This window comes from Orcinus orca, chromosome 3 (assembly GCF_937001465.1).
Source record: "Orcinus orca chromosome 3, mOrcOrc1.1, whole genome shotgun sequence".
Lineage (NCBI taxonomy): Eukaryota > Metazoa > Chordata > Mammalia > Artiodactyla > Delphinidae > Orcinus > Orcinus orca.
Genome location: NC_064561.1, coordinates 68,217,588 through 68,231,840, shown reverse-complemented (window position 1 = coordinate 68,231,840; position 14,253 = coordinate 68,217,588). Strand labels below are relative to the sequence as shown.

General features: G+C 54.0%; 1 protein-coding gene across 1 annotated transcript; it reads left to right on the top strand.

Annotated features, from left to right (window-relative positions):
• The first annotated feature begins 744 nt into the window (after positions 1-744).
• SLC4A9 (solute carrier family 4 member 9) lies at positions 745-13,413 on the top strand. The gene is given in 26 exon segments (XM_049708363.1): positions 745-1,095; positions 1,377-1,502; positions 1,505-1,609; positions 1,895-1,942; positions 1,945-1,992; positions 2,428-2,483; positions 2,636-2,793; positions 3,049-3,061; positions 3,063-3,137; positions 3,478-3,630; positions 3,995-4,082; positions 4,085-4,127; positions 4,276-4,441; positions 4,616-4,749; positions 4,915-5,171; positions 6,445-6,503; position 6,541; positions 6,717-6,904; positions 7,030-7,143; positions 8,358-8,519; positions 8,667-8,850; positions 9,791-9,859; positions 11,734-11,804; positions 12,064-12,237; positions 12,643-12,795; positions 13,360-13,413. Coding segments are annotated over 26 exon segments (2,916 nt in total). The 5' UTR covers positions 745-878.
• Positions 13,414-14,253: the final 840 nt, after the last annotated feature.

Below are 14,253 nucleotides of genomic sequence, written 5' to 3'. Positions count from 1 at the left end.
AAGGTTAGAAAGCTATTGAAATAATTCGGGTGAGACATGATGGCAGCTTGGAACAGGGTGACCATTTTGAAGTGGGGAGATGTGGTGGAATTCCAGAACTGCTTTGAAGGTAGAGCCAACAGGACTTGCTAATAGACCACGTTCTCCCTTGCACATCTAGTGCCAGGAACTCCTCCACACGCACACCCTAGCTGGCTCCTCCATCCTCACGGCGGGGCTGAGTTAGAGAGGCGGACCCCAGGCACACAGCTAAATTAGGAAGTTTCCAGCTGTTGTTGGACAAAGGAATTTAAGACTCAGGCATCTGTTCTTCATGAACTGCCTCCACCTTCCATCATCAGCCCATTTAGTGGGCAGGGCCTCTGCCTGCTATCTCCCTTCTCCCTTAGCCTGCTTGACTTCTATAGACCCAGTTATTTATTAGGTCTCTGTTTGTCCAAATGAGTGCCCTCAGGGTGTGTTGGTGACACTCAAAACAGTCCACGGTATCTGGTGTTTGTATTTGATGCAGAGTAGTGGGTAGTATAATCTGGGGGTCAGTCCTAAGACCCAAGCCAGCGATGTATTCCTGTTAATTTACACAAAATGCAGTGGGGTCAGACTGGATCCCACAGGAAATGCGCACCGCCGTTTTGCCCCAGGTTGGGCATTTCTGGAGAGCCTGGGAAAGGTCAAGCTAGCCTCACACTCTCAGGCTAGCAGAGAATGGGGAAAACAAGCAGGGGAGGAGGTGACTGGTTGGCTCTGGAGTCAGTAGGCCTTGCTGTTTGTGTTGTGCTGCATGCGGGGTGCATTATAAATGCAGCCAGCCAGCGGGCCCCTGGCCTCAGAACCTAGGAACACACCGGTCCCTGAGAGTCTGTGCAAGCCTCACCGAGATGAAGCTGCCAGACCAGGAGGAGTTTGAAGTCTCCAGTGCTTGTGAAAATATACCCACAGGAGAGCTGGACAGTGGCCCTGGCTCTGGCCCCAGCCCTGACGGCCCCTTAGACACAAACAGAAGGGAACAGGGGGTACCCAAGGACCCTCTGCCTTTCATTCAGCTGAATGAGCTGCTGGGCTGGCCCCAGGCACTGGAGTGCAGAGAGGCAGGCAGATGAGTGGGACCCAGGCCAGTTTTACGGGGCCCTTCCCCTTCCCCCACTGGGGCCTCCTCCATGACTCCCAGCTCTTCCTGTGTGTGGCGTGGTATTCTCACCCCCAATCAGGAGTTCCTTCCTGTGTTCCCCATTTCAGACCCTCACCCTCTATGGTGCTCAGCCTTCCCTGCAGTCTGGTTTTGAGTTCCCCAAGACCCAAGATGAGGGCTGACTGCCCGGGAGGGGCATACTCTGTACCCCTGGGCCCGCAACTTCCCCACTGTCTCACTTTCCCTGGCTCTCCTGTGTCCCCACTCCTGAACCTGGGAGAGATGCCCTCAGTAACACTGTCTGCCCCTCTTCACCACAGGTGGGTGCTGTTTGCGGAGAAGTTGGAAGTGGGTGCAGGCAGGTGGAGCGCCCCCCCGTGCCCACCGTCGCACCGCCCAGCCTCCAGAAGCTCTGCAGCCTGATGGCCAAGGGCCTTGTCCTGCTGGACTGTCCAGCTCAGAGCCTCCTGGAGCTCGCGGGTATGCTGCAACCCTTTGCTGGGAGGGCCTGGGCATTCATGCCATTTCTATAAGATTTCCCCCACAAAGTTTTGGAATTCTCCAGAGCCGATCCCGCCCCACCCTGGGGGATTACCCATCCCCGTCACAGGGGAGAGATAGAAATGCAGAGTGAAGAGAAAGTTCACTGGCCCCTGCATTCCCTAGACTCTCAGAAGGGAAAGGGACCTGAGCAGAGGGCAAAGGGGAGAGTTCAGGGGCAGGGAGTTCGCAGGAAAGGGTGGGAGCCCCACCTCTGTTCTCCAGAGCAGGTGACCAAAGCGGAGTCGCTGAGCCCAGAGCTGAGAGGGCAGCTGAGAGACCCCCACACCTCATCCAGACCACAGGCACCAGCCCCTGCTGAGGTGAGAGGCCCCTCCCTGGGCCCAAGACCAAAAACCCTGGGGTGGGAGGGTCCCAGATCTCCCCTGCACCTTCCTGGACCAGGAGTGGCCTAACCTCAGCTTGGACCTCAACCCAGGACTCATGAGTGAGAAGAAGCTGGGGTAGTAGTGAGGGGAGAAGAATGGAGGGGCTAGAATCACCACAGCCAGAGCTCTGTGAAGGGATGTTCTTGGTAGGCACTGTGCCAGAGGTCCACGCACAGTATCTTACTTAATCTTCACAACCACCCTGGGAGGTAATACCACAATTATCCCCATTTTAGTGATGAGAAAACTGAGGAGCAGAGGGGGAAGTTGTGCTCCAGTTTTCACAATTTGGCAAAGCTGGTCAGGGAGCCCTGGTAGATCCACCCCAAAAGCCTGTGCTCGTAATCACCGCATAATACTGTTTTGTAGGATCTGCTCTTCCAAGAGAGGCTTCTTACGAGGAGGAAGCCCCCCTGAAGGGACAGGTTTGTGGCACTTCCTTGGGCAGGGCTGGGAGAGGAGTTAGGGATTAACAGAGGTCCACCCTCCACTGGACTCCCCCTCAGTCAAGATCCTGCCAACATCCCCTTCCCTGAATAACCTTTCATCCTCTGTGTCTCCTTGAACCCCAACCCAGTATCAGAACCCTCTGAGACAGAAGCTCCCACCAGGGGCTGAAGCAGGGGCTGTGCTGGCAGGAGAGCTCGGCTTCCTGGAACAGCCAGTGGGGGTCTTTGTGCGACTGTGGGATCCAGTGGTTCTGGGGCCCCTTACTGAGGTGCCCCTCCCCAGCAGGTGAGGCTGCTGAGTGGGGGTTGGATATCCTGGAGCCCAGAGAAGGCCTTTACCTGCGAGGGGATTAGGAGGTTTTTGGGTCTAGTTCTCTGGGGGTGGGGATGGGGACTGGTACTCAGGGAGGGGTGGCAGTCAGCGCTGCAAAGAAGGTGTGCACAGGAGTGTGTATAGGGGGTTGGTAGTGAGGTCAGAGGCAAGGGCTGCCCTATGAGATAGCAGCCTCTGACTCTCTCTGGGACCTGGTTCCTTCCTCAGGTTTTTCTGCCTTCCTCCTTGGCCCTCCCACACAGGGAAGGGGCCACCATGAGATGGGCCAGGCAGTGGCCATCCTCCTCAGTGACCCGGTGAGCTGGGCAGGCACGTGTGTGTCTCTGCGTGTGTGTATACGTGTGCGCGCGCTTGTGTCAGTGAGTATATGGACTCTCTACGTGTGATCAGTACAGCAGTGAAGCAGAGTGTGGCTTCATGTCTGTGAGTATGAGGACTGAAGTTCCCTTGGCTACCACCACACCTCCACCCCTTACCTAGCACAGGGCTGGCACACAGGAGGCACCCACAGATACTCACTGAATGCATGCATGCGTGAATAAATGCTTGAATGACTCGTCTGCCTATGTGACTTGTGTCTAGTTTTGAAACTGTGAAAATGCATGTAAGGGTGCCCCTCTGTGCCCCTATCCCCAGCAATTCCAGTGGTCAGTTCGGTGGGCCACCAACTTTCATGACCTTCTGGCAGCCCTGGATGCTTTCCTAGAGGAGGTGACAGTGCTCCCTCTAGGTCGATGGGACCCAACAGCTCAGATTACCCCGCCTAAATGTCTGCCTTCTGAGGCAAAAGGTATCTGGGGGTCATCATGCCATAGAGATCCTTCCCCAAAGGCCTTGGGTCCAGTTCCACTGTTGAGGAGGGGCAGTGGGGTAGGGGAGGGGACAGGAAAGGAGCAGACCTGAGTTCTGCTGGACCACTCTGTCGCTGTGAGACCTTGAACCTTCCCCTGCCGGAGCCTGGCTTTCACTCTTGTTAGAAGGTCAGAATGTGATCTGGACCTTGTTGAAATGAGGCCCAGGTCTCCGTGGTCAGAGCCGCGCCCCCAGCCAGCAGAGACACGAGCCGCCGCCAGGGGGCAGGGTGCCGCGAACTCCGGCGCCGAGTTGTGGTCTGATCGGGGATCCTCAGCCAACTCGGGTTCCCCTTGTCCTCAGGCTCCCCTCGCAACTGTGGGAGCCCAAGAGTCCCTCTGCCCGGCGAAGGACCCCGGCTGAGGACAGGCACGGCCGCGGGCCGCACGTGGCCACCCGGAGTTGCGGCGGACTGGCAGGGGTGGAGAGCTGGGGTGGGAGCGAGGGTAGCTGTCCTGGGCGGGGAGAGGAGTCACACGGGCCCCGAGGTGTGCGCTCACTATGGGGGGGCGGGGGAGGCTCACCTGGCCCCAGGGACGTGGGATGCGGGAACCTGGATCACTGATGACCCACGGGCGGGAGGCTCCTTGTCCAGGACGTGCGCCAGAAGGCCTCGTGGTACCCCAAAGACTTCTTGGACGCCCTGCACCCCCAGTGCTTCTCGGCCGTGCTCTACATTTACCTGGTTACCGTCACTAACGCCATCACTTTCGGGGGTCTGCTGGGAGAAGCCACCGACGGTGCTCAGGTGGGGGGCGGAGGTGGGCGTGTGGGGAGTAGGCGTAGCTTTGGTGTTCCACCAGCCATGCCCTTCCCCCTCCTCTGGGTCTATGGCTGGGCTGAGGAGACTCCTTGGAAGCTTGGGTTCCTGGGCTGAGGAATCCAGGGTCCTGTGCTGACAGGGCCCACTGTTGGCTTCTAGGGGGTGCTGGAAAGCTTCCTGGGCACGGCACTGACTGGAGCTGCCTTCTGCCTGATGGCCAGCCAGCCCCTCACCATCCTCAGCAGCACCGGGCCAGTGCTAGTCTTTGAACACCTGCTCTTCTCCTTCAGCAGGTAGGAGAACTCCCCCACCTCACCTGACCCTCACTAGCACACCCTCAGCCTGGTCTCAGCTGGGTCAATAGGGGAGGGTGGAAACTGGCTCCAGGGGCACCTGACCTGGATTAGGTTGGGAGCAGAATGGGCACTTCCAAGCCCTGCCTGTCTCTCATCCCCCAGAGATCACAGCCTGGACTACCTGCCCTTCTGCCTGTGGGTGGGCATCTGGGTGGCCACCTTCTGCCTGGTGCTGGTGGCCACGGAGGCCAGCGTGCTGGTGCGCTACTTTACCCACTTCACCGAGGAAGGCTTCTGTGCTCTTATCAGCCTCGTCTTCATTTATGATGCCATGGGCAAAATGCTGACCTTGACCCATGCCTATCCCATCCAGAGACCTGGCTCTCCTGCCTATGGCTGCCAGTACACAGACCCAGGAGGTGGGCGAGGAAAATAGGGAGCTTGGCAAAATAAGGGAGGATGCAGGAAGGGTTGTCCCCGTACTGTCCCCCTTAGTTAAGTTCAGCAAAATGCTGAGTACTTACCCAGTAACCAGCAGCACTCTTCCCTATTCTGGTTCTGAGTCAGATGAAAAATAAGTCAACAGAGCAGACCCAATATCTTTATTTCTGCCAGTGCTGAGAGAAGAACATTGTTGTATCTATGGGTATGGGCTTCCTAATGATGAAACCAAAATTGGATCAACTTACCCACCCAGTCATGGTTGCACTGGACAGGGACTGTCTCACCCTAGAGGAGCAGAGCTAAATGCACGCAGGGTGCAGGCAGCTTACTCCCCAGAGAGGGAGAGGAAGGGGCAGGGCCAGGCATGCCCAGCTTCTTCTCCCAAACTCACCAATCAAATAAATCACTGCTCTTCTCCTGGGCCAAGTTACTGACTGGGTGGAGAGGAGCTTGGAGTATTACACTTGCACATTTCCCTCCACATGGACCAGGATTGAGGAAGACGTGTCCTCTCAAGAGTTCCAGACTCTGTACTAGGCATGAACAAGACTAATTCTGGCCCCAGTGGAAACACACAGATTTGTGTGCTCATCCATTTGTTGGGTGTCTGCCCTGTGCCGGGCACCTGGGTTACAGATAGGTAGGGAATTTGAAGCGACAAGGGCATGAGGCAATTTCCTGAGGACAGACTTGGTAGTGATCGGAGTCAGCAGACAGATGAGTCAGAACTAAGAACTGTCTGGTTCAGCTGGACCAGTGAAATTAGGCTCCTGATTTGGGCTAGAGAAGGTTCCAGGGGAGGAAAAATCATCTGAATTCTTTTTTTATTTTTTTTTCATAAATGTATTTATTTTATTTATTTTTTATTTATTTATTTTTGGCTGTGTTGGGTCTTCGTTGCTGCGCGCGGGCTTTCTCTAGTTGCGGCGAGCGGGGGCTACTCTTTGTTGCGGTGCGTGGGCTTCTCATTGCGGTGGCTTCTCTTGTTGTGAAGCATGGGCTCTAGGCGCGCAGGCTTCAGTAGTTGTGGCTCACGGGCTCAGTAGTTGTGCCTTGCGGGCTCAGTAGTTGTGGCTCGCAGGCTCTAGAGCGCAGTTTCAATAGTTGTGGCGCATGGGCTTAGTTGCTCCGCGGCATGTGGGATCTTCCCAGACCAGGGATCAAACCTGGGTCCCCTGTACTGGCAGGCAGATTCTTAACCATTGTGCCACCAGGGAAGTCCCCACCTGAATTCTTCTCTCCTTCCAGGAAATGAGTCTCAGTGGACAAGCACAAAGCCAAAAGACAGAGATGACATCTTCAGCGTGGTGAGGGCCTATTCCTGGGAGGGCCCGGGAAAGAAAGGGTGGAGACCAAAGAAGTCAGTAGTTCCAGGCTCTTCCCACCCCTCATAGATCACTGAGGCCCAGCCATTTGCTATGGTTGCAGATCTCCTATCTTGTGTACTCAGTCTCAGTGGACATCAGTGGACATTTATTTCACTGCCCATAACCCCATCCAGGACCACCTCTCCACACAAGACCTAGGCCTGGTCAATGCATCCTTGCTGTCCCCACCTGAGTGTGCCCGGCAGGGAGGCCGTCCTCATGGGCCTGGCTGTCATACAGTCCCAGACATTGCCTTCTTCTCCATTCTCTTCTTCGTTACTTCCTTCCTCTTTGCCATGGCCCTCAAGCACGTAAAGACCAGCTGCTTCTTCCCCTCCATGGTGAGTGTCACCTCTCTTTCTGTGGGAGAGAACTGGCTCTTGGCCTCGGGCCCTGTCTGCAAATGGGAAAGGGGGCAGAAGGAAGGGGATGGTGGCCTGAACCTGAGTGTCTGCTGGGTGGCCAGGTGTGCAAGATGCTGGGTGACTTCTTCTCAGTCCTGGCCATCCTGCTGGGCTGTGGCCTCGATGCCTTCCTGGGCCTACCCACGCCGAAGCTCACGGTGCCCAGAGAGTTCAAGGTGAGACCTGGGAGTGGAGGGCAGAGGGTAAAGCAGGGTCAACAGAAAGGACCCTAGAGGAGGAAGATGAATAGATCCCATACTTCTTCTCTAGTCTTCTGTTTTCTCACTCATAAAATAGAAATAGTATAATAATGGTCTCAGAGTTGTTGTGAGGACACATCATGTGCCAGACACATAGCAAGCACAGAATAGGTAGCTACTATTATAGGTAAGGGGTTAAAAGAATGGGTTCTGGTCAGCCAGCCCTAGGTCTGAGTTCCACTTCTGTCACTTCCTAGCTGTGTGACTTAGGGAAGTTAACCCGCATTCTGAGCCTCAATTTCTTCATCTATAAAATGGAAATAATAAACTACCATAGTTTCTACGTCATAGGTTGTTTTGAGATTCACAGAAGATCATAGTGCATAGTACTATCGCATTTCTGGGACTGGCACATACCAAGACCTCAATAAATGCTAGCTATTGTTGTTACATGTTCTCCCTACTCTTGGCATGGCCCTACCCACTACACTACTCCCCAAACTCTTCTTGGCACCCACGATTGCCTGCTCTGATCCAGTAAAGCTGGAGCTCCCTGCCCAGGGCATGACAGTACACAGGACAAGGCTCAGCACTGACTTAGCACCTAAACTTTGCCTGTGCATTTGGAGACCTCCCCTCCAGCTTCCCTCATGGCAGGAGAGCACGGGTGCTCCAACTGAGGCAGCCTCAGGGGCTCAGAACCCAAGGCAGCAACTGGGGCCCTCCCCCACACCAGACGCTTGTAATCAGGGCAGACTCAGACACACCCAGCCCTGCCCCTGCCCCAGATCAAGGCAGGTGTGAACCTGAGTTGCCCAGCGCTGGATGGGGGTGCGGGGTGCCTAGGGAGAAGCTCTCTGTACATCAAGAAGTGTGGGCGGGCCTCCTCCACCACCTCCTCTTCTTGCAGGGAGGGAAGGACCCTGAGAACCAAAGTCCAAAGCCCCTAGCTCCAGCCCAACCCCTAGGCTGGTCCCCCTCCTTCTGCCCTCTGCCATCCTTGCACTGGGATGCTTTGAACCAGCTGTGCACATACAGACTGCTCCCACCTAGCATTCAGTGTCTTAGAGCATGCGGGGAGGGGGGGAGGATGAGGGGGGGAGTTGTGGAAGAGTGCCAAGGCTGGAGTGTGCAGGTGAGGTGCTCTTGAGATACCCTCTCCAACCTGTCCACGGACTGCCCTTCCCTAGCCCACACTCCCTGGACATGGCTGGCTAGTGTTACCTTTTGGAGCCAACCCCTGGTGGCTGAGTGTGGCAGCCGCCCTGCCTGCCCTGCTATTGTCTATCCTCATCTTCATGGACCAGCAGATCACAGGGGTCATCCTCAACTGCACCGAATATAGACTGCGGGTAAGGCCTGCTGGGTAAGACCCTAGGTCCCTAGCCCAAGGGACAGGAGCTCCAGGGTGGGGTCCAAGCTCCCCCTTTCCCACCCCAGAGGACAGAGGGCCCAGATCTGGGCTAACTTCATCCTCATTGCCCCACCGCTATCTGCAGAAGGGAGCTGGCTTCCACCTGGACCTCCTCTGTGTGTCCGTGCTGATGCTGCTGACATCAGCTCTTGGGCTGCCCTGGTATGTCTCAGCCACTGTCATCTTCCTGGCCCACATGGACAGTCTTTGGAGAGAGAGCAGGGCCTGTGTCCCAGGGGAGGCTCCCAGCTTCCTGGGCATCAGGTGAGGCCAGTATTCAGGAGGCTGGAATGAGACGTGGGCAGCAAGGTGGGGTATTGGGTACAGGGCAGAGTTATTTGGGCAGCTTAAATTGTAAGCTGGTGGGCTTCCCTGGTGGTGCAGTGGTTTAGAGTCCGCCTGCCGATGCAGGGGACACGGGTTCGTGCCCCAGTCCAGGAAGATCCCACATGCCGCGGAGCGGCTGGGCCCGTGCGCCATGGCCGCTGAGCCTGTGCGTCCGGAGCCTGTGCTCCTCAACGGGAGAGGCCACAGCAGTGAGATGCCCGCGTACCGCAAAAAAAAAAAAAAAAAAAAAAATGTAAGCTGGTGACTCCAGAGGGCTCTCTCACTGCCCCATGAGCCCTGCTGTGGGGTGAATGGGTGGGTTCTGGGCTCTGAGGTGGGTGAGTCAGGTCTTCCCCTCTCCTCCTTCAGCCATGAGACTGGGAGGGGCCTCCAGAGGAGCATCATGGATATGAGTGCGGAGGCAGCCAGGGCTGAGCAAGGATGAGGTGCTACCTAATAATCCCCACTCAGTGTAGAAGCACCTCATTGATATTACAAAGTAACCATCACAAAAACAATTTTGTTGGAAACACAGTCTAACTGTCGAAAGTATGTGAAATCAACTTTGCAAATTATGAAGTAGAAGTTTTTATGTTAGTATAAAAATCGCTAATTTTCCATCAAAATAAAAGATAAAAACAAAGAGCAGCCCTGAGCCTGAGCTGCTGAAGAGGACTGGGACCCCCGTATTGAAGTGACCTGTCCCTTCCTCTCTGCCAACTTTTCACACCAAGCTAAGGTCCCCTCCCTGCCAGGTTACTGTCGAGGGATCCCTCCGCTTCCCTCCTGCCAGGGTCTGTTGTGATGTTTGGCCAGCGTGCCCAGCCTGGGCACCGCAGGGGCTCTCCCAGACCCTAGCTAACTCCTCCTTTCCCCACGGAGAGCAGAGGCCGACGGGCCTGGCGGTGTTCATCCTCACAAGAATCTCCATCTTCCTGGCACCTATACTCAAGGCACCTTAGTCAGACAAGCCAGCATCGGGGGCAGGGCAGTAATAATAATAAATATAGGAAGAACTGACATTGGCTGAACATTTACCACATGCTGGGCACTGTGTTAAGTTTTCTCCATACATAGTCTCATTTAATCCTCACATTACCGCTGAGAGGCATATGCACTTTAAAAACGAGGAACCTGAAGGTTAAAGAGGTTAAGGAGCTTACAAGAGACCACCAAGGGACCTAGTTTCTCAGATCTATTTGAGAACCCAAACTCTGACCCAGTAGGCTTTCTACCCAGTGGAGCAGGGTGCAGACATGCCACCATCCCCAGGGCCCAAGCACTACCCTTGCTCCAGACTCTCAATGAGCCTTAGACTAAGAATGTGATCATCACAACCCAGAAAAACTTGGAGGCAAAACCCCTTCACTTCTCCCTCACCAGATGTTTATAAACACCTACTGTGTGCAAGGCTCTGCGAGGCACCTGGGAGAAGGGGGTGGGGAGGGGAGTAATATTGAAGAAGAATATGGAACCAAGCCCCTGTCAGCAACACATACACATGAATAAAAATTAAGCAACAAGTAACAGCAGAAAGGTTCAACAAGCCAAGACAGCAAACCAGTCAAGGAGGATGTGGAGAATGGTTACACAAATTCACAGGCAGGATGACAAGAGGTTAGCGGAGGGAAAGGTTATGGAGGCTGGGTGAGAGGAGAGTAGTTGAAAGAGCCAGATGGACCGGATCAGCCGCTGACTAACTAGGTGACTCTCATTCAGCAGATTTTTACCGGGCATAAGCCATGTGCCAAGCACTGTTCCAGGGACTGGGGATATAGTGGTGATCAAAACAGATCATCCATATCTTGCATTCTGGTGAGAGGAGACAGATAAAAACAATTAAAGCTATAAACTAGGATAATTTCAGATAGTGATAACTTCTACGAAAAATAAAAGAGGGTAAGGTGATTAAGAGCACCAGGGGTCTACTTTATTTATTTATTTATAAATTTATTTATTTATTTTTGGCTGCATTGGGTCTTCGTTGCTGCGTGCAGGCTTTCTCTAGTTGTGGCGAGCAGAGGCTACTCTTCATTGTGGTATGTGGGCTTCTCATTGCGGTGGCTTCTCTTTTTGCAGAGCATGGGCTCTAGGCACACGGGCTTCAGTAGTTGTGGCACATGGGCTCCGTAGTTGTGGCTCGCGGGCTCTAGAGGGCAGGCTCAGTAGTTGTGGCACACAGGCTTAGTTGCTCTGTGGCATGTGGGATCTTCCCGGACCAGGGCTCGAACCCATGTCCCCTGCATTGGCAGGTGGATTCTTAACCACTCAGACACCAGGGGAGTCCCCAGGGGTCTACTTTAGATTGGCTGGTTTCTGGGGTGTCATGACATGAGTAGTGAGAAGCGTGAGTAGTGAGAGGGATGTCAGGGAAGAGCATTTTAGGTGGAGGGAATAGGGAATTCTCTGGCAGTCCAGGTTTAATCCCTTGTCGGGGGGGGAAAAAGAGAAACATAAGTGGAGGGAATAGCAAAGCAAAAGGCCTTGCAAGGGGTAGAAGTAAATTTGGACATAGTGAGGAAAGGAAAGCGGGCCAGTATAGCAGGAACAGAGAGAGCAGAGAGGAATGTGAGAGAGAAGAGTGGTAAGAGAGGTGATGGGCAAGTTACTTAGCCTCTCTGAAATCCAATTTCTTGATCTGTAAAATGGAGAAAATTATAGAATTTACTCCATCTGATTGATGTGAAGCTTCAATGAAAGCAGGCAATACAAAGTGGGTAGCTTACATGCTGGAGGCTGGAGGCTGGGGTTGGAGCCTGGGGGGGTGGGTATCTGGGCAGCTGGCAGAGGTGAACTACTTTGCCAGCTCTCCACTTCTCTCTACCAATTCATCCCAATGCCTCTGCTCTATGGCATCTTCCTATACATGGGGGTGACAGCAATTAGCAGCATCCAGGTGAGTCCATTAAAATCACCAAGTAACCCCACTCTTCTCCTTTTCTTTCCCGCTGGTACCTCCTGCCTGCATTTGCCAATTCCCCTCCTCTCCTCTTTTCCTGCCTCTCCTGGCCATAGGGACTCTGCTGCCACACTGTGGTTGGGGAGGGGACCAAGGGAGCCTTCTGACCATTCCCAACGCTGGGCTTGGATAGCTAACAGTGACACCCTCCAGGCTACCTGAGTACACTGCTTTCCTCCTCCTCTTGTTCCCCCAGTTCACAAAGAGGGTGCAGCTATTATTGATGCCAGCAAAGCACCAGCCGGACCTTCTGCTCTTGCGGCATGTGCCTCTGAGGAGGGTCCACTTCTTCACAGCCATCCAACTTGCCTGCCTGGGTCTGCTTTGGATAATCAAGTCTACCCCTGCAGCCATCATCTTCCTCCTCATGGTTACTCAGGGCAGAGTTGGGTGGTGTCCTGATGGCTCCCAGGACACTCAGCCTGGGAGGGTGGCCAAGGCCTGAATGAGAGGAAGAATCTACCCTCTGCCACTTGCCTTGGCTCTGCCTGGTTGGGAATCCTAGGACAAAGAAAGATGGCCAAGAGATGACTACAGATGGGCTAGACCTGGGATACCTGGTTCAATTCCTTTCCCAATCTCTTGGGGCTGATCAGCCACAGGTAGGGATATAAAGCCCAGAAGAAAACTGAAGACCTGGGAGAGGCAAGGCTGGCACTTTTGTTACTCAGTAAGGTGATAATGTAAGTGGCTTCTGGCTTTGTTCTTACTCACTGAGGAAGTTAAGAGCCATGGCTATTGCTGACAGCCCTTGGCTTTGTTTCTATCCCTGCAGTTGCTAGACCTGGTGGGGGTCCGAAAAGCATTGGAGTGGGTCTTCTCACCACAGGCACTCCTCTGGCTGGATGAGCCGATGCCAGAGGAGAGAAGCATCACTGAGAAGGGGCTGGAGCCAGAGTACTCATTCAGTGGAAGTGACAATGAAGATGTGAGCTCCAGGATGGGCCCTCTCAGGAGAACAGGGCAGGGGTGTGGGAGAGAGGTCTTCTCCAGGAGTTGCCCCTAAAGTGTAATATCTCTGTTAAGTCTGAAGATCTGATCAACACAATCATTCCTCTTTGTTCTATATTAACATAGGCACATTGAAGGAGCGAGGGAAATTTTTTCTTCATATGAGCCCAGGGTGGGTGGAAGGGCCTGGGGACAAAGTCCTGATCTTTGTCTTTTTTTTTTTTTTTGCTGTACGCGGGCCTCTCTCTGTTGTGGCCTCTGCCGTTGCGGAGCACAGGCTCCAGACGCGCAGGCTCAGCGGCCATGGCTCATGGGCCCAGCTGCTCCGCGGCATGCGGGATCTTCCCGGACCAGTGCACGAACCCGCGTCCCCTGCATCGGCAGGCGGACTCTCAACCACTGCGCCACCAGGGAAGCCCCCCTGATCTTTGTCTTAATGTGGGTTTATATCCTTTCACTCTCTGGGTTCCTTTTTCTCTGCTATCTGTCTCAGTCTTTTGTCTTTCTGTTCCCAACTCATCTTGGGATCTCTGTTCCATAGTCAGAGCTGATGTATCAGCCATAGGCTCCGGAAATCAACATCTCTGTGAATTAGCTGGTATGGAGTTGGGGCTCCAGGAAACTGAGCGTGAGGTAAGGGTGTGAGGAAAATGCTCCTGGTGTTGAGGATGGGGAGGTGCGGGCTCAGACCTTGGAAAGCTCCAGTGTGCTGAACAGCCCTGTTTTCTCTACATGCTCCAGTCCCTCCTGAACCCCCTAGTGGGGGAGGGGGTAGCAGAGTCTCTCCAGAGGAAAGAAGGAAACAAGCGAGGGTTCATGGGCTTGGCTCCCTGTGGCACTTAAGTCTGGCCAGTAGAGGGAGCTCAAGCTCACACCAAACTGGAAGGGATGGGAGGTGGGGAAGGGGAGGGCACAATGATAAAAGAATGGGAAGGAGCAGGGAGGAGAGGAAGGGAGGATAAAGCCTCCTGCAGCTTTCTTTGCCTTGGAGGCTTCTCCCATAGGCTGCTTAGAACCACACTCCAGACAAGTGGAAAGATTCTTTGTCACTTGCCCTCTCTGCCTTTCCTTCATTTTATTCATCCATTTATCAAAACGTTTTCTGAGTACTTTTGGAGTATCCAGGTACTAGAGATACACAGTGGTAAGATAGTCATGGTCCCTGACCTCAGGAAGTTAAAATTCCAGTGGGAAAGACAACTGTTAGAGTGGGATAGTGCTGGCTAAGGGAGGGAGAGGCTGTGGCAGCAGAGAGGCCTCCGATCTCTTCTTGGAGGGTGGTGAATGTACAGTAGTGGGAGTTGGGTAGGGCTTCCAAGAGGAAGTGGTCCATAATTTGAAATCTGAAGAATGAACAGAAGCTAGCCAGGATAAGATGGAGGGAAAACGTTCTAGACAAAGGGTACAGTACCTGCAAAAGCCTGGAATTTTTTCC